This window comes from Neophocaena asiaeorientalis, unplaced genomic scaffold (assembly GCF_003031525.2).
Source record: "Neophocaena asiaeorientalis asiaeorientalis breed wild unplaced genomic scaffold, Neophocaena_asiaeorientalis_V1.1 scaffold72, whole genome shotgun sequence".
Lineage (NCBI taxonomy): Eukaryota > Metazoa > Chordata > Mammalia > Artiodactyla > Phocoenidae > Neophocaena > Neophocaena asiaeorientalis.
The window spans coordinates 712,297-735,219 of NW_020185336.1; the positions used below are offsets into that span (position 1 = coordinate 712,297).

General features: G+C 34.8%; 1 protein-coding gene across 4 annotated transcripts in view; it reads left to right on the forward strand.

The window, feature by feature from the left end:
* The first annotated feature begins 10,087 nt into the window (after positions 1 to 10,087).
* SCN9A (sodium voltage-gated channel alpha subunit 9) overlaps positions 10,088 to 22,923 on the forward strand; it is an 88,079-nt gene continuing 75,243 nt past the window's right edge. For 2 of the 4 annotated variants that reach the window (XM_024735943.1, XM_024735945.1), the window contains exons 1-6: positions 10,094 to 10,351; positions 15,465 to 15,583; positions 15,933 to 16,022; positions 16,576 to 16,704; positions 18,151 to 18,242; positions 19,233 to 19,442. In XM_024735943.1, coding sequence (XP_024591711.1) covers positions 10,094 to 10,351; positions 15,465 to 15,583; positions 15,933 to 16,022; positions 16,576 to 16,704; positions 18,151 to 18,242; positions 19,233 to 19,442 — 898 coding nt within the window. Of the gene's footprint in view, positions 10,352 to 15,464; positions 15,584 to 15,932; positions 16,023 to 16,575; positions 16,705 to 18,150; positions 18,243 to 18,360; positions 18,453 to 19,232; positions 19,443 to 22,923 lie in introns of all 4 variants that reach the window. The other 2 variants (XM_024735947.1, XM_024735946.1) reach the window with 2 other exon arrangements.

A 22,923-nucleotide genomic window follows, 5' to 3' on the forward strand; every position in this document is an offset into this window, starting at 1 on the left:
GGCTGGGCCTGTGAGCCATGGCCGCTGAGCCTGTGCGTCCAGGGCCTGTGCTCCGCAGCGGGAGGGGCTGCAGCAGTGAGAGGCCCGCGTACCGCAAAAAAAAAAAAAAAGAATGGTACTCCAGCTAAAATTTTACCTGTGAGAAAATATCACTGTCTGTTTCCAGACAAGTGACATTTTCAAAGCAGTTTTTCATTTGACAACAGTGAGATCAATATAACATCCTATTTTACTTATTTTTACATTTGCCCACTGTCTGAAATAATTTAGATTTGACCAAAGTTGATTCAGATTTTGGCAGATCTTCAAAATGGTTTATTGGATCTATTTTAATTTTATATAAATTTAAGTAAGCTATAGGTAAGAGACTCAGTGATGGAATATAAAACAGAGCCTGAGTTTATTATAGAATTATGAACATGTAATTATTCTCCTGTTCCTTGAAATGAGGGAATATCATATCTTTAATTGTCTAATCACAAAGAAATAAGAAATTCAAATATTACCTGATCTCTGCAAGAAATGTTGAAACTTGTCAAATGAAACTAACTGCTGAAGTATTCCATAGGAAATATTTTAAGAGAATAATTCTATTTTTAAATATATATTACATGGGTAAGACAAAGTATGCTGATAATCATTACAAAAGCCCATTTCTTATTACAAAATTACTTGGACATGATATACACATATCCTACCTGAACCACAATAGAGTTGACACTCTGGCATTAATAAATCAATTGGGAACTGCCATTTAGAGTTCCAGTATTAGGCACCTTCCGTGGGGCTAAGGTAACAGAGGCCACTGAGACCTTTACCAGCATAAGATAATGGGCACAGACCACATTTTTTCCCTTTTCCACATTTAAGTAAAAACTGGTGTTGGGGTTCACTTCATTGATTTCTGGGAGATTCCCAGTTTGGACTGTAAACATCTAGGGGAACCCACACCCATCTCACTCTCAGAAATTATCCCTATGTGAGGGGCTTCATAGGACCCTGAGGACTAAAGGAATTCCCCAAAGCAGCTTTGTCATGGCTGCTGCTGATACATGACTACAAGAATACAGTTTTTGGAACAGTATGTTCAGAGCCATAGAAGGTACCCAGAGTCCCTAAAACTTTCTAGAGACTGATATTTCTTTGCTTGAAGGAAAGGATCATTCCTGTACTCTGTTCAGAGACTCCATTAATGATACTTAAATGCTTCTCAGAAGATGAACCAAGTGGTAGAATTCACTTCCTTTTGAGCCTGTACAGAAATACCACTTCAATTAAAAAAAAGAAAAAAACATCTTAATGATAGCTCTTGAACCACATAATTTCATCTAAATAAAAAATTATCTCACAAATGTTGATATAAAGTTCAAGGCAGCAAAGGCAAAATAATGGGAATTTACTTAGACAAAGGAAACTCAGCAGCCGTCTAAATCTCTGAGCAATGAAGATTCATTCTGGGGATATTTGTAGTGTTTAACATTATGTTTTACAAAGTAACTGGTTCTGTTGTAAATGCTTCAGTGTCTTTTAGGCTCAGATAGGTTGCATAACTTGGATATACAAGATCACATAACTAGTAGCTAGTAAACCCAGGATTCAAGCTCTAGGATTTCTGGCTCCTGAACTTGCACTTGAATCATGTCTCTAAATCAAATCTCTGCTTGTGTTGTACATATATGTGAACTATGTTTCTTGTTTAAAAGGCTAATAAATTTCTATAAATTGAAATATCCTCGTTTATTGTAATTAGTAGATCTTAATTACAAATGTATGATGTAAATGACCAAAGCAAGGAATTCAAATGGAAACATGAGACAAGTTAATAATATTAATGGCACCATATATGGTTACTATGTGTAAAATTCTCCTAAACACTTTATATACACTTAACCATGCCAACCCTAACCACTCTTGGAGGCAGTGATTATTAACACCATTTTCAAACTAGGAAACTGAGGCTCAGAGAAATTAAGTCATCTGTAAAGGGTCAATAGGTATAAAATGTGGAACGTGGATTGTGATGGGAAAGGTCAAGATGATGACTGATCTGTGAGCTACTGAAACCAGTTTGAGTTTTTCTGTATTGAATACAAGTGCACTTCATGGTATATATTATGAAGGATTTTGTCTATTTTACATTTTTGGAAATTGAGCCATATTTTCAATGTCTTGCGGAAACTCAAATTTGAAGAGAAACTGGAGAAACTTATGTAAAATGAAAAAAAAAATTTTTAAGTGTGTACATTGCTAAATATTTAGCATTCATAAATTAATACATACCTTTAGTTCTTAAGCTGATAAACATGTTTCTTTTAATATCTTTGTCTTCTTTTTTTACAGCGCTGTCATTTATTCCTAAAAGTTGAAAGATCAGCTTTTTTTAAATTGAGGAATAATTGACATATAACATTATATTAATTTCAGGTGTACAACATAATAATTTGATATTTGGGGTTCCTGTCTTAATAGAGATGAAGTAATATGACATGAATGACATGAATGATGCTTAAAATGTTGAGAATTAAAAATAAAAATTAATATGGTGAAGAACTTGCTTTGTTTTTTTTGTTGTCTTGGACTTTGTAGCCGGAAGGGAGCTAAGGGACCAAGGGTATTTTTGTTAGTCTCTCTCCCTTTTACCCTATTACACTCTCCTTTCCTGTTCAGTTTGTTTATCATCTTCCTTCTCTCATTCAACCTTTTTCATTTCCTCCTTTTTTCCCCTCATTCCAAATCTTCTTTCTTTAACGGAGCATAATATAGATTCCCAGTTCAAAAAATGTGTTGTTTTTATTGAATGGAATTTATGTTTATCTTTTCAATTTTAAAATGGAGACTTTAAACTTTCATATTTTACATTCCTACTACATACTCTTCAAATAAAACAAAATCCAAAAACTTTTGTGTGCTTTTAATTGCATTTGATTTATCTTATTGAATAATAAAACCTGGTCATTAATTTATATGTATTCATCTGCTGTTTTTGATTTAGTGCATTTGTTGCTTTAAAAATGGTTCTTAAAAGGGGAATCACATCAATATTTTATGCTTTTTTAAAGTAGATAAACTTAAACCCTCCCTCAAAAATTTTATTTCAGCATTACTTGGATAAGCCCTGGCAGCTGTAGTTTTTAAGTTATGCAGATGATTCTTTTATACACCCAGGTTGGGAACCAAAACAGAGTATACCTTCATTCTGACATACATTTTTTGGCAGCAATAGGGAAAAATGACACTTAGCTGCCCTTTTTTTTTTTTTTTTTTTTGGCTGCATTGGGTCTTTGTTGCTGTGTGCGAGCTGTCTCTAGTTGCAGCGAGAGGGGGCTACTCTTTGTTGCGGCACGTGGGCTTCTCATTGCGGTGGCTTCTCTTGTTGTGGAGCACAGGCTATAGGCGTGCGGGCTTCAGTAGTTGTGGCACACGGGCTCAGTAGTTGTGGTGCGTGGGCTCTAGAGTGCAGGCTCAGTAGTTGTGGCTCCAGGGCTTAGCTGCTCTGCAGCATGTGGGATCTTCCTGGACCAGGGATCGAACCCAGGTCCCTTGCATTGGCAGGCGGATTCTTAACCACTGCGCCACCAGGGAAGTCCTTAGCCACCTTTTTACTGTTACCTAAGTGAAAAGAGCTTTTAAAATAGTAGTATTTAAGAAAATAGTAGGGAATAAGACTCATTAATTTTATAATATGGGTTCTTGATATTGTTTAACATGATGCCAGTATCCATACCTAGTTATGGAAGAATTGGTGTGAGATTCAATGAAAATTGATACCATTGGAAATCATACATTCAGCAAGCCAACCATAGGTGGCACCTAATAAAGCTTTCTGTATTCATCTAAGCAAAGAAAGTCGAAGAGACATTCCTTACCCTGTGGGAGTTTGCAGTGTGACACATTGGTCCCTTGAAAGGAAGATATTAATAAAATAAATTTCAGATTGTCTCCAGTTTACCCTAAAGAGAACAAAACGATGGATCTAATATATGGATTTTTTTCAAAATCTTGTCTTTCTTATTGGAATTCTAAATTTTCACTAGAATCGACCTTTTTAATTGAACCTCTTTTGTATTTTCAAGATGACTCTTGATTAATTTTCTTCTATCTTTTTAAAATTATTATTTTCTCTTTTCCATTTGCTGCTCCCTCTTTTGGAAGCTCAAATGAGACTGATGTTGGGACTCCCTGGATTATTCTATATCTCCTGAATTTTATTTTGAGCTTTCCTTTGCTCTTTTGCACTACTTTTTAGGAGAATTTTTTGACACAAATCCAAAGTATAGAACTCCATTAATTTTTACATATGTACGTACCCATGTGACCATCACACAGATCAAGATACAGAACATTTCCACACCTTAGAATGCTCACTTATGCCCCTTCCTGGTAAAGTACCCTTGAAAGGTAACTAAAATTCTGACTTCTAGTTCTTTTCAGCAAACATTCTATTGAAATTTTTATTTTGACCATCATGCCTCTAATTATTAGGAATTTTTGTTTTGATACCTCTTTTTTTTTTTTTTTGTAGCCTATTCTTTTCTGTAATAGATTCTCTATCCTCTCAGGTTTCTCTGGGAATACTAATTTTAAACTCTTAATATTCCCCTATGTTTGCTTTTTCCTTTTTTCTAGAGTTAGGAGTTTGGTCTGTTTGTCTTAGTCCTTCAGTTTCATGTTTGGTAGTCTTTGATTACCAATTTATCCTTAATTATCTATTAATAGTTATAAATGAAAGGCTATGCTGTTGTTGGTCAGGATTTCTCCTGCCTTTATGTAGGCCTGTTTTCCAAACAAATACTCCCTTGAAAGAGGGATGACGGCAAGCTCTCTGTGTGTGTCTGGTGTGTTGATAGGCTGGCTTCCTTTTAGGATGTATGGGCAAGAAGAAGAGTCCACCTTTCCCCAGTCTCCACTCTGCTTTCAGCTAAAATGGAAATGGACACCCTAAGGGTCTTATCTCAATTAATTCAAAGATTAACTTTTTGGTTTTAGCCTGGGGATAAATTCTGCTGCTTTATACTTGAATACAGAGGGAGTAGTGGGAAATGTGACCTGCAAGTTGTTAAATCGACAATCCTTGGGTTAGTCAGCTTGTTTTCTGACATACTTGCCCTGTGTGCCAACTCTATGACTTCTGTGCTGGGAAGAAGTATTTCTTTCTCTGTTCTGACATTCTCAGATGAGTGTTTTAGGCTGGGCCTTCTGCTCTGATCTCTTCACTGGGGTAACCCGCCCCCCATCTGCTATCTCTTCTTCAGATTGTGAAAACTGTTTAGTGTCTTTTTTGGTGTTCAATGATGTCATGAAACTCTTCCCTACAGTGCATCTTTGTTTTCAGTGCAGTGGAAATTTGGAAGCCAAGGGGTGGTAAACACATGGGTCAAGACCATTGTCATGAACTGGAAGTTGACATTGCTTTGACTGGAAAAGATGTATGAGATAAAAATAGGTAGATGATAGACAGAGAGAGAGAGAGAGAGAGAGAGAGAGAGAGAGAAATGCATACATACATAGATAATAGCTAGAAAATAAGAGTTCAGAATAAATATTTTGATACCTATTATAACTGTAAGAAATCCTAGATACAAGGATAATACCTTCAGTTTTTATTTTCAGAAGTTAAGTATCTTCTATTATGAGATTAATGGTAGGTCGGCAAAATAGTCATGAGAACACAAAAATATTGTCTTCATGTGCAATATTGTGATCTTACTCTGAAGAAGATGCAGTCATAGTGATATTAAGTGGAAACATGGTAATTTTCAGAATTGTAAACTAAATATGGAAAGAATAAACAGAGGCTGATTTCATTAAATATATTAAATCTGGTCAAATTAAGTGCTTCTTTTTAAAGTACGCTTTTTTGGATAAAAAAGCATGACATTTTTATTGTTAAAATTTGAAAAATAAGTATAAATAAATTAATAAAAATAACTCATAAGCCCTCAGCTAGGAATGACCTTCATTAAATATATAGTGTATTTAATTTCAGAGTTTCTTTCTATACATTTTTAAAAATTAAGATGAATATAAATATATGTTTGTGTACATGTACCCTGTATTCTATTAATTATCCTTTATAAGATTTTTTAAATTTATTAAATAGTCTTTAAAAGCACTCTTGAAATGCCACTCAGTTTTTCATTGTATGTTTATTTTCATTTAATGAAACCCTGACATTTAGACTTTTGTATTGATTACAATTTTTCAATATTATAAAAACATTGCAGTAAACATCTTCATAAATGTTTGAGGACATCTGAGATTATTGCTTTTGGTTACATTCCTAGAAGGGAGGTATTTTGGCCATAAAAATGAATCAACATATTTGAGGCTTTTGATAGATATTGCAAAATTACCCTCAAAATTTGGTACACATTATTTTTTCCCATCATCCAGACAGGAAGCAGTGATTTCCCCTCTACCCTCCAAATTAGAGGATGATTATGGAATCTGACTGGAGTCTCTTCAACTTAACTTTTCAAGGCCCTGATGTTAAGCAGGTGCTTAGTGTCTTCCTTCAATTTAGCCTGAGGAAAATATGTCCCAGTGGTACCACTGACTTGAATCACCCACCATCCCTGCTATTTCCATATACTGTAGTTACTCAGAAACTGTATATTGAGAATGTGCATGAGCAAGGAGAAGAAAAAGAGGGAAAAAGAGAATAAGAATATTGAAAGAGTGGAGCTGGTGACTGGACATCTGAGTTCATGACATCTACTTACCTGGATTTCTGTCAAATAATTCTTGAAAGAGGTGACACCTTCATTTGAATGTAAGATGTACAAAAATACCAGTTCTTCAGCCATCTCTTCCCGCAAGAGACCATGTATGTGTACACTGAAAGTCAGTTGGCACAAGTAACCCCTCCTCGCCTTTGTGATTTCCAAAAGTGTTGAGGAATCTCCTAAGCCCAAGTGGCAACTACACTCACTGCCTTGCTTCTCAGATTGATTTGTGACCACAGTTTTAAAACCTGTACCAGGCTTGGCCTTCAAGTGCTAGAACTAAACCTTAGCTTCTCCTGAATTAATCTTACACCAAGAGCAATCCCATGTTTATACTGAGACTACAGAGACTTATACAGTGATGGGTGTTGAGTATGTGCATTTGTTACCATTTTCCTAAACCTCTCTTCTCAGCTTAGGGCAATTTTCACAGATTTCATGATTCAATTTTTTTAGAAAGCATTTATAATAATTTTATTGAGGTGTAGCTCACATACCATAAAAATCATCCTTTAAAGTGTAAATTCAGTAGTTTATAGCATATTCACAGAGTTGTGCAATCATTGCCATTATCTAATTTTAGAACTTTTTATCACCTCCCCAAGAAACTTCATTCCTATTAACCATTAACCCCATAACCATTAATGGTCTCTCCTCACTACCCCCTCCCCCCAGCTTCTGGCAATAGCAATGTACTTTTTGTCTCTGAGGGTATGCCTGTTCTGGGCATTTCATACAGATGGAATCATCCAGTATGTGACCTTTTGGGTCTGGCCACCTTCACGGGGTTTTCAGAGTTCATCCATGTTGTAACATGTATCTGTATTTTATTTATTTTTATTGTCGTATTCCGTTGTGTGGATACGCCCCATTTTGTCAGTCGACAGACATTTGGATTGTTTCCACTTTTTGGCTATTAAGAATAATGCTGCTCTGAACATTCAGGTACAAGTTTGGCGGGGACATGTTTTCAATTCTGTTGAGTACTTACCTAGTAGTGGAATGCTGAGTCATAATTCATTCTTTCATGAGTCACTCTGTCCTGCTTTTGAATGTGCACATGCAGTGTCCCTTATTTTTCACTACATTCTTCGAAATTCTTCTCAACTTTCGTTTCCATCAAAATCTATACCTCTTCTTACTGGTTTGAATTTATAGAAATAACAGAATAAATAATCTTAGTCAAATACTTTAAAACCCAGGGCAAACCAGCAGACACATAGTCAATTAACTATATGAATTTTGTTCAAAAGCAACAATTTTAGCTGCTTGTGGCCAGCAGAATGGACTGACTTTGCTCTTCTTTTTCATAATTATAAAATTCCATAATTCTGAATCCATAGGTAGAGATGTGTTCTTATTTCCAAATATGCCATTGCATGGCTTTCAGCAAATTTTCTCTCATGAACTATTGCTATATATCTAGTATTTATAAGATGTTTTGAGTTCTCCGTGTTTGGAGAGGCTCCTAAAAGAGTCCTGGAATTTATGTCAGTAATGTTTGAAATTTTGTACTTAAATCACAGGAACTTGCTACTCCCTATTACCTATGGCACCCTCACTCCTGGCACATGCCTATATCTCTTTCTCCGTGTCTACATCAGGATATAAAGGAAGGCTGTGAGTTATTTAAGCTGATTGTATTCTCCTGTAGTATGGCCAAACCAGGCTTGTCTTTGCTGTATGATTTGGTATGATTGGTGTTCCTTTTTAGAATGTAAGGTCCTTAATGACAAAAACTGTGTTTTCTCTTTACTCTCACAGCTTTAAATATCTGATATAGGAACATGCCCAGATTAACTATTTGGTAAAAACATTTTAAATGAATATGGGTTAGCAGATTTAAAAAGAAATATGTTGATACATACCATGGCAAAAACCAGACTCATTTATGTGATAAAAACATAAAAATGCATTTTTTCAGAAAAGCTAAATTTGCGTTATAATCCTTTCTATAATTTTACATTGCAAAATGAGTTTCTGTTGTTTTTAAGCTGGTTTTCCACCTTAAAAAAATACATAGATTTCTGATAAGGGTTATTCTTATACCATACCCAAATAACTAAGGGGAAAAGTCATCCATTTTGCTCTAAACATAATTGAAGTAAATTTTGTTTGACATGGGAATAGGAGAAATCTGTAAAAGAATAATTAGTTTCAGCTTCTTTTCACTACTTTTTCTGAATCTATATAACCTGTGTTGTCACTATTGTGATTTGCTTAATTTTTATGTTTCGCATTGGAAAATAAAAGAACAGACCGTGGCTTCTCTTAGCTTATCCTCCCTCTGTGTGTCATGATATCACTTAATATACAACCTTTCAAGTTGTTCACAGTGGGTTGACATACTAGAAGTTGGTGTGTCCCAACTCTCAGGCAATCCTAATGCAGAAGGACTCATTTTTATTTTCCAGTGGAGGAATTATGAAGTTATCTTGACTCATTGAAATAATAAGTCTGTTATTTTAAAAATAGGAACAGTTATTTTTTATGCTCTTTTATTTAGAACATTCCAAAATAATAATATATAGAAGTTTGTATTTTTTATTTTGTATTTTTCTTTCCTGTAGTTCTTGTAATGTTTTGTATACACAACATGTAAGTTAATTAGGGAAGTCATAATTTGAATGCCTATTATAGTGTTTTTACTTTTTAAATGGAATCTATCCCAAACCTTTCCCAAATTCCTTTTATCTTCTTTGTTCTTCTGGAACATTTGCCTAAATTGTTTTTAATTCAAAATGGAAATATATTTTTTTCTGATTCATAAAGGTATATGTATTTATTGTAAGAAAATCTAAATGTGTAAAATAGAGTAAAACAATCTTCCACCACCTCATTTCACAGAGATGAGTTTCCTCAAGAAAGAGAAGCAGAGGGTGTGAGTATATTATGAGATGTCAGACAGAAGAGGATCAGGTGACGAGAGAGGCAAGAAGGGAACCTGGAGAGTGGTGCTATCAGAAGCACTGTCATAGAGATTTTTAAACAAGGAAAGTTGAATTGAATTGCACTAAGAGTAAATACAGATGAAAAATAAAGGGAATTAAACATATTTTTCATTAAGTTATCACTTTAAGATCTGTGAAGTGTTAAGTTCAAATTCTTAAATAAAGATCATTAGAGAGCATGGAAAATGAGTCATGTACGTCGTAGTCACTTAATAAGTGCTCATTCAACATGATGATAATTCTGTGAACACAGTGCTTCTTGTAGTTGAAACCAAAATCTGTTTTATTATTACTATTACTATTATTATTTTTTTCAAGTGCCGTCCCTGGCTGGCAACCACTTAAGGCTTTGTTTGTTTCTACTTAGGCCTCTTATGTAAGGAGCTGAAGGGGAAATAAAATATACAGGATGAAAAGATGGCAATGTTGCCTCCCCCAGGACCTCAGAGCTTTGTCTACTTCACAAAACAGTCTCTTGTCCTCATTGAACAACGTATTGCTGAAGGAAAAACAAAGGAACCCAAAGAAGAAAAGAAAGACGATGACGAAGAAGGGCCAAAGCCAAGCAGTGATTTGGAAGCCGGCAAACAGCTGCCCTTCATCTATGGGGACATCCCTCAGGGCATGGTTTCGGAGCCCCTGGAGGACCTGGACCCTTACTATGCAGACAAAAAAGTGAGTTTATTGTGCCTGCGATGGTGTGGTCTCTGTTTACCTCTTTTGTACAGAAATATATTTTAAATTGAGATTAAGTGGAATTTAGTGAAAAGCCACATCATGACAAAAATGTTTAGTTAAATACATATGTAGGCTCTTTCAGAATATGTACTTTTACTAATTTTTCATCAAAACTGGTTCTGTCACTGGCATACTATTTTGATTTTTTTAAATTTAATAGCGTTTAGTATAATGTTCTGCCTTTTGGGACACAACATAAGTGCATCCTGGTAGGAACAAAATAATTGTCAGTTTGAGAAGTAAGACCTGGGGATATGTCCAGAATGCATTTGCACGGAGGTGACAGGTGAATCCATGGGAATATATAAAATCACTCAACTAATAATGGGATTTAGAGAGCCACTCATTTAGGGGGTTGGAGAGAAAGAGTCTGAGATGGTCAGAGAGGCAAGACATTATAAATCAGAAAGTTTTCCATTATTCAAAAAAAAAAAAAAAAGGAAGAGAGAAAATGAAAAGAAGAAAGAAGAAAATAAAAACTAAAAAACTACTAATGTTTACTGGGAGATCCTTAATAGTTCAAAGTCAGACAGATCAAAGATCAGAGATAGAAAATAAAAGAATAGGATAAGAATTTAAGAAATCAAAAGAAAGAGTCTGAGATGGTCAGAGAGGCAAGACATTATAAATCAGAAAGTTTTCCAATAATTAAAAAAAAAAAAAAAAAGGAAGAGAGTATCCAGAAAGTTGAGGCTGGAGAAAGGCTATTGGAATGAACAAGGAGGATGAGTTGGTAACTTTTTGGAAGCAGTTTGTGTTAGGTGATGGAAATAAAAGCAAGATAGCGGTGGATAGCAAGTAAAAAGAGGAAGTGGGTGGCAGTCGACGCATGCTGAAAAATTTGAGAAATTTCCACCAGAAAGATGGTCACTTGAGGCAATGAATAAATTGAAAACCTTTTCAATGTAGGGTATAAATAGCACGTTTGGAAGTGGAGAAAAATTATTCTCAGAGAAAAATACAGAGGGTCGAGTAAGTAGCTAGTTGCTGATGTTAACAGACAAGGGATAAACCACAGGTCAGCTTGTATTTGCATTAGAAAAATGGAGCGAAGCCTTACTGTGTGAGCCCTGAAGGGCAAATAGGAGGACGAATTTGAGTCCTGATATGTTGAAGTAAAGGTAGGCACATCTGAGGAAATGCATGTTAAATCATATCAATATTTTCCGTACTACAGGAGTGGAAATTGTCCTTTGAGAGTCAATCTTGAGAGCAGTAGATCTGAGAAGGTGTTGATTGCATTAAGGAAAGGGGAGAGTTTGAAACAACTGCTATAATGGTTATTCTACCAAGAAAATGAGAAGGGGATTACAGTCATTTCTGAGACAGTAGCAGATACAACCAGATTGAACTTGACAAAGAGGAGACAGTAAAGGATTAGATCAGCAGGTTCCATAACTTTCTCCAACAATGCTTTGCTGCATGGCAACTGCAGAGTTATCTTTAAGAGGTCAAGAAAGGCAGGATAAAGTCCATTAAAAAAACTATTTTGACTTAAGATGTAAATAAAAGAGATTATTTATTGATAACACATCTAGCAAATAAAATAAAGGGCACTGAAATGTCTTAAGAAATAGAAAATGTGATGAAGTTAATTTTGATGGTAGAAACACGTCTCCTTTGGGATAGTTGCTGTGAATAGCAATATGTAATATTTTGCTTCACGTTAAAGCCAGCATCTCAGCAAGCTGACAGCACAGAAGGAGAAAGCAGAATACCTGAGAAGCCTTTGAGATACTACCCAGCATTCCAATTAACCAATCAGTATTCTGACACAGGAAGGAAGAATGTTAACATGTATTCAGGATCTCTGCGTCAGGCACTAGACTTTTTATACAAATTAGCACACATATTTACTATAACTTGGTAAGACAGGAAGTAACAAAGGACCTGGGGGAAATAAGTAACTTACAAAATGCTACATGCTAGTAAGTTTTGTCACAAATTTTTTAGTTCAAGTTGATTTGACTCCCTACTGAAATATTCTGTTGTATAACATCTCTTAGTTTAATTTCTGTTGTATAGCAATCACCATGCTCACAGCTTTACAAAAATGAATGGAAGAATGAATGGGTAAATAATGAAACCGGCAATATAGAAAGTACTTTCTCATTTTAATTACTACTTCATCCTGAAAAATGCCTGGCTCTCCATGGATACCTCCTGCATTTCCCATTTCTCAAGGGGGCCTGAATATTACTTAACCAGGAACCCCTGAAGGAGGAAAGGAATCTTTCTGAAATAAATCCCAATTCAGGGATAAACTAATATTGGCTTAAAGTGACTTGAGAGGTAAGGAGAAAATGTTTGTATTTGGATGGAGGATTAACTAATGGAATCATTTTGGGTATGTGGTAGACAACTTTAATGGAGAATATTTAGGGGTGGGACTCCAATCCCTCACCTTGGCCCCAGCTCCTTTCAAATATGACGTCAACCACATTAAAAGCCTAACGCACATCTGCATCAGTATACATGGGTAGAGCTAGGTCAAACGAAGTGATCTATTTTTCATGGTCCTCTATTAACAGATGAATAAATACCCACAGGGATTACCGAGTCTTTTTAATTTTTTGGTTTCGAGCTTTAAATGATCAGCTTTTTGTGCCATGTCCTAGCCCTTCAATCATTCTTGATTAAAGTAGTTTTGACTTCCACTTGCAACTTCAGGATTGGCTTCTGTGTGGATTGATTCCTTAATGTTTTGGGTTATTCACACTAGTTGACAAGAACTTTATTTCTGCTACATTATAATCACTGCTTGGACTAAAAATCTAAATGACTCCTGATTTGACCTGGGTTCAGATTTTAACTTATATTTGAGTGTAATTATCAATGCTTTGTTAAAAAAAGGACACTTAATAAACTAATGATAGAAGTTAGGGCTTCATTTTCGTGTGTGATGAATATATTAAGTGCTTTTGAAGAGTTTTATGCAGTGCCTTTATTATAGATGAAAGTTTGTGTCTTTAAGAAGGAATAAATTACCAATCACCCTCTGCTGTGGGTATTAAGAGGACCGGTACAATGTCTTATTATCTTCATATCACTGGTGCCTTATATGTTGCCCAGAATATCAGCAGCTGTTCCTACCATTTACTAAGAATTTACAATACACCAGAACTTAAAAGCTTCACAGACATGAAGTGCTAGCTCTCAAGTTGTGAAATGGTAGATCAGGTATTTAGAATCCTATCTGTCCAACTCCAACGGTTATACTCATTAAGTACCTTAATTCTCTAATTTTATGTTCAATAAATTATTAAATAAGTGAGCAATATTAAAAAAAATTATTCAGACCTTGACATCTATGTGTTTCCTAGTAGGATTTTAGACTTTGCTAAAGAGACTCATTCTGCTACCCAAAATTTCATAGGCATATCTATTTTTCCCACCTGTAATTAACTCCTGGTTGTTTATAAACCTAGACAATCCTAAAGAAGTTTTTAATGAAAATGAAAATTGGGAATCTGAATTTAAAAATAGTAAACCAGTTCTTTTTTTTAAATTTCAAGGACAAGGTAACTTGATCTTGCCAAGTTGAGGCAGTAATATGATTTTCACATTAGCTCAGATGACCTCTGGTTCATGAAGTCCCCTGATTATTCTGACAGACATGTGACCACGCCCCCTCTTAACTCTCATGCTCTGCCATTTGTATTTCTCTGTATGCTACCTGTCACATCTTGCCTTGTATTAGAGTTATTGTGTTCTTATCACTTTTCTAGGAAGCTCCTTGAATGCAAAACTCGTGCCTCATTTATGTTCAAATTCCTTTCATTGCCTCTTATGCCATAGTTGCTCACTGCACAATTGTAGAATATAATGGCTGAACGAATTTTAAAAAGCACAGTGTATTGAGATTTAAGATAACAATAGTTGTACTCAAAGGTGAGATATTAATTTTAAAACTAATTTTCAATGTAAAAGTGAACTTTATGTTAAATTATGTTTCATTTACTATACATAACTGGTATAGTAAAAGGGACCAGGAATATAAAAGGGCATCTGAAAATAATAGATTCTATTTGTTTTCTTGGGGGCTCTGCCACGTACAAAAGCAAGATTACCCAAAGTTACATCTCCAGTTTGGTGAAAAATATTTATTACCAGAAGCTCCCTTATAAACTTATATAAAATTCAGAATTGACAACAAAAAGACCAAATTAGTGTCTTCTAGATAACACAAGGAATTTGTTTGCCAACCATAGAAAAATAAGACAAGGATTTGAACTTGGTCTTTCTGATTTCCAAGCCAACTCCTTCGGTTGTTTTAATGTTTTGTTGTTATTGCTGTTTGTTTGTTTGGGTTTCAAATTTTTCAACTAAATACCAAAGACATGGAAAATGTCATTCATTATGCAATGGTTACATAACATATTTCTTAAATATTTGGTTCTATTCGTATTATTTCAAAAAATTGCCATGGATAGTAGCAAGCAAGTCCTTTAATTCATGTTCTTTTATTTTAGCTGTTATTGGTATTAACATCTAAAATAGGAAAATCATACTGAGTAGTAGGATTCTTTCAACTCTAATATTCCTTAAATTTATGAAAATATTTTTGAAAACTCATATTTTGGTACATTTGCTACTAAACCTGACAATAGCCAAGAAGTATTAAAATTCTCTCAGTGATATGATAAAAATCAAGGGTAGCTAGTATCTATTTGGTTTGCATAAAATGCAATGTAATGAAAGAACTAAGTTGTATTTTAAAATACTTACAGTGGCCACAAGTTATTGTTACTGATTTGGATGTTGAAGGGATATGAAAAAGTGAAAACTGTATTTTGAAAGCTCTAAATAATACATGCTCATAAATGGCTCACTTCTTACTTTACTGATGAAATGGACAATGGACTTGGAGTTCATTGGCCAGCATGACGTGAAGAGCTGCATCAATGGTATTGGAACCACATTGCTTGAGTCTGATGGCAGTGTTTCTTTAATATGACCCTACCACATGGAGAGGTAAATTGCAGATATTAACTTACTACATTGAAATTTTGGAGTCTCAATTCATACTGTTTTCTTTTTACTCCTGCAGACTTTCATAGTTTTGAACAAAGGGAAAGCAATCTTCCGTTTCAATGCCACACCTGCTTTGTACATCCTCTCTCCTTTCAGTCCTCTCAGAAGAATATCTATTAAGATTTTAGTACACTCATATCCTTTTTAAAATGCTTACTTACAATGGTTCTTTAAAATGCAGTTTAAAAAAATTTTTTTTTAAATATAGATTTTAGTCCTTTTGTACCTGAAAAGACTCTGGTTTACCAATCTCAATATAATTTGGTGTAGATCTGTGAGTAGATTGGGAGAATGGCAATTTTAGTATTTTAGGAAAAATTGCTTTTGTCTATTACTCCCTTGTTCAAAGAGATTTTTTTTAAGTCTATAGACGTGCTTAGAATTTTTTTCTAAGGAAAAATTGTTAGCATTTCAACAGATGTCTTTATCAGATATTCAGAGTTCCTACCGTGGTCTTGTATCATATTCCTTGATTCTAAGCTACCGCATTCAGCATGCTTATCATGTGCACTATTCTGACGAATTGCATATTTATGACCATGAGTAACCCTCCAGATTGGACCAAGAATGTAGAGTAAGTGGGTTTCAGTACATTTTAATATAGTCTTAGTATGGTCATTTTTATCCTTTCCTTTTTAGACCAGGAAGTTATTGCATCTATAAATATTGTGGTGTTTATCTTCCCATGTTACATAGTTGCTTTTCTTTCAATTATTTTTCTCTCCCCTACAATATTAACCTGCTAATATTACAATAGAATAATACGTGCTACAGTCTTTTCTAGAAAAAAGACCTTATCAGATGCCCTGCTTTGTTCTTAGACATGCCACATATCTCTTGTCCTTGGGTATATTTCTGATAGGAACAATGCAGGAATTTTCTAGGCAGACCTAATACCTGTGTTCTTACTAATTTTTAAATACCTCTTTTTTCTGATATGTACATTTTAAGATTTTCTGGAAGGACCTTTACTATAGTTTGTTCTAATAGTTAGAATGGGTCCATAAACCAACAGCCATACTCCAATAGATGCCGTCCTTTGGTTGATCAGAAAAAATTAATTATAACGATTCACATGGTATTGTATTCTTTTCACACTTAATATCCCAATGGATTCTTGTGCCTAGGTACACTTTTACTGGAATATATACTTTTGAATCACTTGTAAAAATCCTTGCAAGAGGCTTCTGTGTAGGAGAATTCACTTTCCTTCGTGACCCTTGGAACTGGCTTGATTTTATTGTCATTGTTTTTGCGTAAGTACTTTCAGTTTTTTGAAATGCCAAACTCATGAAAGTCTCAGACAGCACAGTATTCCAGTAAGAACAGACTTTTGGGGTTTGACTTTTCCTGCATATAATGGTTGCATTTAAAGGATACTGTATGAAAGTTAGTCATCAAAAAAATATTAATATTTTTTCAGATAGAGCATTTTCTACTCAAAAGTGTGTGACATCATTAAGATAGATGGTCTTCCTCCATGCTCAGTACTTGGATAGATAATATATGTGGTGCCAGTTAGGGTCACACTTTTTCCAAGTTCTTATTTAAAATCTGGTAAAACCTATAAGAAAAAACTCAGGCATTTATTATAAGTACGGTGCTCTTTTTTTTAATTAACCTATATTATTCAAAAGCTAATAAGTATATTAAAATATAGAAATAAATCTTTTTATAAGGGCTGTCACTGCATACTAAACCTAACATTAATGCATTGTGTATGCATTACATAGGCATCCACAGTTTATTTTCAAGGGAAAAGTATCACATTAAGATATAATTTTAATTTATTCATATTGCTGCTCTTTTCCTAAATATATTTGTCAGAAACACTTCTTTATTTTTTAAATCTCAAACCTATATACAGTATTTTCCCTCTGTCATTTTGAATTGTAAAAGTAATACATGTTCATTGGAGGGATTTAGACAATACAGAAGGGTCTTGAGATTTCTAGTCTCCAATTCCCGCACACCTGCCCCACCTCTTTGTCCTTCAGGCTGGCTCTTTTTGTGGTCATATAAGACTGCTGTAGTGCCACCCACCACCTGCTAAGACAACACTGTGTCAAAGAAGGCTGCATCTTCTCAGGGGTCTCCTTTTTTAAATTTATGTGCCATAAACTTTACCATTTTTAAAGTATAAAATGCAGTGTTTTGTAGTATGTTCACAAAGTTGTGCAACCATCATCACTTTCTAATTCCAGAATATTTTCGTCACCCCAGAGAGCAGTCACTTCCATTCTCTTCTCCCCCCGCCCCAGTCCTTGGAAACCACTCAACTGTGTTCTGTCTCTGTGGATTTGCCTATTCTAGACATTTCACGTGAATGGAATCATACAATATATGACCTTTTTGTGTCTGGCTTCTTTGAATTAGCATACAGTTGTCTAGGTTTGCTGCTGGTATTTTATAGAATATTAAATATCTATATTACCATAATATTGAGGTTTAGTAATTGAAGCATTTAATTGTTTAGTTAGGCATTTATGTGTATGAAACCATTTTAATAATATGTTTGTATTTTGCTCACATCAAATGACTCAAATCAAATCAAATTAAATTAGTAATGATAGAAGCAAAAGACTTGCAGAACTGTAAATTTAAATAAGAAGTTCCAAGCGTAGGAAACACCTTGACTAAAGGCACAGGTAAGTATCATAGACTCTATCTAAATTCTGAATAACTCTGATTTAATTCTACAGGTATTTAACAGAATTTGTAAATCTAGGCAATGTTTCAGCTCTTCGAACTTTCAGAGTGTTGAGAGCTTTGAAAACTATTTCTGTAATCCCAGGTAAGAAGTAATTGGTGTGAAGCATTAGGCCACTCATAACTCCAACTATTTTGGGAGTTGTTCTTTGTTTGTGTGTGTGTGTTGTTACCGTGTTTGTGTATAAACTCCCCTATTACAGATATGTGACAGAGTTTGTGGACCTGGGCAATGTCTCAGCGTTGAGAACATTCAGAGTTCTCCGAGCTTTGAAAACAATTTCAGTCATTCCAGGTGAGAGTGGGGTTAAACACCGGGGCTGACTTTGATCTTTTGAAGGAAAAACAAGAAAAACTTTCTCTTATGCAATTTTAATTAAATTTGATCTCTTACGTTTTTCACAATTGTTATTAAAAGTCAGCCTTTGAGTTTAATCAGTTGCATGAGTCTTAGGCGATGAAGATGGCCATTTGGTTCACATCTCAACTTGAAATTTTCCCTCCTGTCTAACAGTTCATTTTCCATTTTGCTTATCCAGGAATGAAAATTTCAATTTGTTTTATTGCTTTTCATATGGTTAAGAAAAGAGATACAGAATATCAGCATGGGGAGGATTGCATGACATAATGTTTTTTTCTTTCCTCAACAAACCATTTCTTAACTGAAAATTAGTAAGTTGTCACTGTGTGCTGCAGCTCAGCCTCTTTTCTGTTTTGGTGTCGTTATAAAGAGATGTTTTGTCTGACAAACATTCACTGAATTGACACGTTTTAAAAATTATTTTTTCAAGTGAGTGTGGATATGGTTTGAGCAACCAAATTATTCATTTTGACAGTTTGGTTATTCTCTGGAAATATTTAAAGTTTTTAATCACTTGCTGTAATATACAGAAACAAAATATATAAAACAGCAAGTCCACCCTTTTGAGCTGGTAGACTTTTTTCCAACTAGGTTATTTAAGATCATCGGTTTGATAAAATGCATGCATTTCTAGGAAAGCTTGTGTTTTGTTTTCGTTTCTCATTCAGAGGCTTTATTTCATTTTGAACACCTATTTCTCCTCCTCGTATTCAGGCCTAAAGACCATCGTAGGGGCCCTGATCCAGTCTGTGAAGAAGCTTTCTGACGTCATGATCCTGACTGTGTTCTGTCTGAGCGTGTTTGCACTGATTGGACTGCAGCTCTTTATGGGCAACCTGAAGCAAAAATGTGTGCGGACTCTGCTTGAAAATAATGAAACAATAGAAAGCATATTGAATACTCTCGATGAAGAAGACTATGGAAGTAAGAATGCCCTTGTAGTTATTAATAGGTTGAAATAAGGCTAAGAGCATTGTTCTCTTCTGGCAATGAAATGTTGCTTTCATTTTAATTATTTCAAAATCACTCAAATATAGAGAAAGCTGCTGCAATGTGAATTTGGATCATGTTATATTTTCATAAATTTCCCTGGATCTAAGCTTTCTAGCGGTTCTGGTATTAAGAACATGGGATAGTTCCATTAATTCTCAATTTCTGTAAGGTAAAAAAGAATAAGTTTGCTCTAGAAAAATTAATTTAGCTATGAATTAATGATATTGACCATTAAATTTCATAAGTTATATATTTATATACTGTAGTTTTATTGAGTAATTTTTACTTATGTTTATTTTATAGTATAATTTATTATATAATATAATTATATTTTTTATATTTTTCTTATAACTATAACATTGTACAGTCATGTTAATCATGTTATAATGAATTATCACATATTAAAATGTTTGTCTCAATGGTATTTCTAAAGATTTGTATAAGCAGAACAGTTTATTCAGCTTTATCAGCAGTATCCTCATACTATAACCAATGATGAGTTTTACAGCTCTTTCTAATGGCTTCCCTCAATCTAGCTAATGACCATCATAGTTTAATTCATCAGAACTAGTTCTGTAGATACCATTTACGATGATCTGTACGCACAGTCTCAGAAGTCTACTTAATTCACAAGTGTATTTTAGAGTATCTTACAGAAAGCATAAACGGCATGTTTTCTAAATAGTTATCGCCTAACACAGTTTCTCTCACCAGAGCTGATGAGTTTGGGTGAGAATGAAATCTAGCAAGATTGTAATTTCTGTCTAACACCTGCAGTGTGTCTGTAAGATGTTGCCCATGTGAACCCATAAACCTTAATAATTAGATCCAGAGGTAAGGTGGACATGCAAGTGCCTTTGATAGAAGGAGATCAGGGAGTAAAGGTCAGGTGTTAATTCTCCTTAAATAATAAAGAGTCGTATACATCATTTTTTTTTTTACTTTACTCAATGTGTTTTTTCCTACTCACTGAGTAATATAAAGGCAAATAAAACCTAGCTAATATAGTAAAAGACTGTAAATAAACAAAACTGAAAAAAAGGAAGCCTAAAACAAGAAAACTGAAGGGTTTCAAAGTAAAATTTTTAATGTATATATTTTTACTACCAGCATTTGATGAGGAATGTAGCATATTTTCCTTTGCTTTTCTTTATTTTTTCAGCTTCTGATTTTTATTAATATGATCTTAAAGTTTATGTCTAGTTTCCAAAGGATTTTATTTCTTAATTTATATACCATGCAAGTTATAGAGCTTATAGGTAATTGCTGACATTTGTACTCTGTTTTATGAATCAGTTTACAGCACTTACTTAAACTTGACTTTTTTTTAACTAGGATCATTACCAGTCCTTTTATTCTGAATCTTGGTCTCATTCCTGAGTTCATACTTTGAGTGATTTTTTTTTTTTTTTTAACTTTCTGGAATTGCTTCAAGCAATTTTTTTCAAAAGGAGTCGAAAAAGCTCTTGGATTTTGCAGTGTATCTTCATATTGGGTTCACACATGGGTGAATGACAGCTTAGCTAACAATGAAATTTTATACCACAATCTTCTCCCTCAACCCTATATATTATTCTTGATTTTCTTCTGAAATATAGTTTCACAGCAGAGATGATTGTGTTCAGTCCGAGTTTGGTTTCCTACCTGTTTTCTGTGTCATAGAAGCCCAGTCTCACTGCAATATTTATTCAAGTATTCATCACATGGGTTTATTGAGTGCTTCCCTGAGCTAAGCATTGTACAAGTTTCTGGACCTGTAGCAGTGAGTATGATAACCTCAGCCTCTGCATCCACAGAGCTTATCTTCTAGGGAGAATGAAAGAGTAAAAGGAGGGGAACAGACAAATAAAAAATATCGCAAGTTATAACAAATGCTATGTGAAGAAAATAAATCTCAGGGGCTGAGATACCAACTAAATGAGAAGCCCTCTCTGAGGAGGTGGCATTTAAGCAGAGATCTAAAGGATAATAAGAAGCCATAAAATAGTGTAAGGGTAAATGGGAGCTGTTCCTTGAATTAGAAGGAAGAGCTTGTGGAAAAGCCCTGAGACAAGAAAGAGTACCATGTGTTTAAGGAATGGGAAAATAGCAGTGTGGTTAGACTTTAGCAAAGGAGAGGCAGAATGGCAACAGAGAAAGTTAGAGAAAAAGGCAGGGGTCATATCATGAAGAATGTCTTAGCCCATGGAAAGGAGTTTGGATTTTATTTTAAATGCAGTGGTTTTAATCACTTTACCATATGGGGAGCTGATTGGGTAAGAGTAGATGGTAGATTAGAATAAGGAAGACCAGTTAGGATGATGTTTCTATCATTCCAAACAAGGCAAGGTTGTGGTTTCATCTAGAGTGGCGGCAGAAAGTGAAAAATGTGAGTTCAAAACGACACCTATAGAACCCACTGATGAATTAGAGAGGAGAGAAGGGCTTGGGGAATCTCATCTACGTTTCTGGCACAGTAACTGGATAGGTGGCAATGGGAAGTGAGGGAAGAGTGGGCAGGTTTGTAGGAGAAAGTCACTATTAACCAGTTAAAATTGAGATGTCATTGGGATATCCAAGTGGAGATAGGAAGTAGACAATTGGAGATTTAAGCATAGAGATCAGAGGAGATGCCTAGTTTGGAGATATACACTTCGAAGTAATCAGCAAAGGGAAAAGATATGTACACACATACACACATCCTTCTGAAAATCCTCATGTTTATAAGTAGGTAGACAATGGGAAACCTGGTGTTTAAAGCAAATTTGGTGTTTAGAAGATGCTCATCTCCACAACCCTAATGTCTAGAAGGCAGGTAGAGAGGAGGACCCCAAAAATGATGCAGAGAAAGAGTGGCCAGTAAAGCAAGAAGCAAAGATATAAGTAGGAAAATCAAGAGAAAAAAGTATGTTGAGAAAAGGGAGTGCTTGTGTTGAATGACGCTGCAAGATCAAGGATTAAGATCAAGATCAAGGATGATGAGGATAGAGAAGTGTATATTAGCTTAAACAACATGGAATTCATTAGAGAATTTCATGAGCAAATTTTAGTAGAGCGGTAGGACACAAGGTTGGATGAAGGTGGTGACGGGTGAATAAGATGTCAGAAGGAAGAGAAGACAGTATGTATAGACAATTCTTCCAAGAAATTTGGCTGTAAGGGAATCAGAATAACAGGGGCAATGGCCGGCATTTTTTTAAAAGATGGATTTTGATAGGGATATTTTTCTAGTGCTAGAAATGAATGAGTAGTAAAATATGGATTAATAATTCAGGAGAGCAGGGGAGAGCAAGTCCTTGAGAAAGTGGGAGAGCGAAGGGGAGAGACATCTCCACCATAGAAGCAGGAGGAAAGATGGAAGAGCAGGCTCCAGCGTAATCAGAGGAGGATTAAGTCAAGCCCAGTGGCTTTTTTTTTTTTTTTTTTTTTTGTT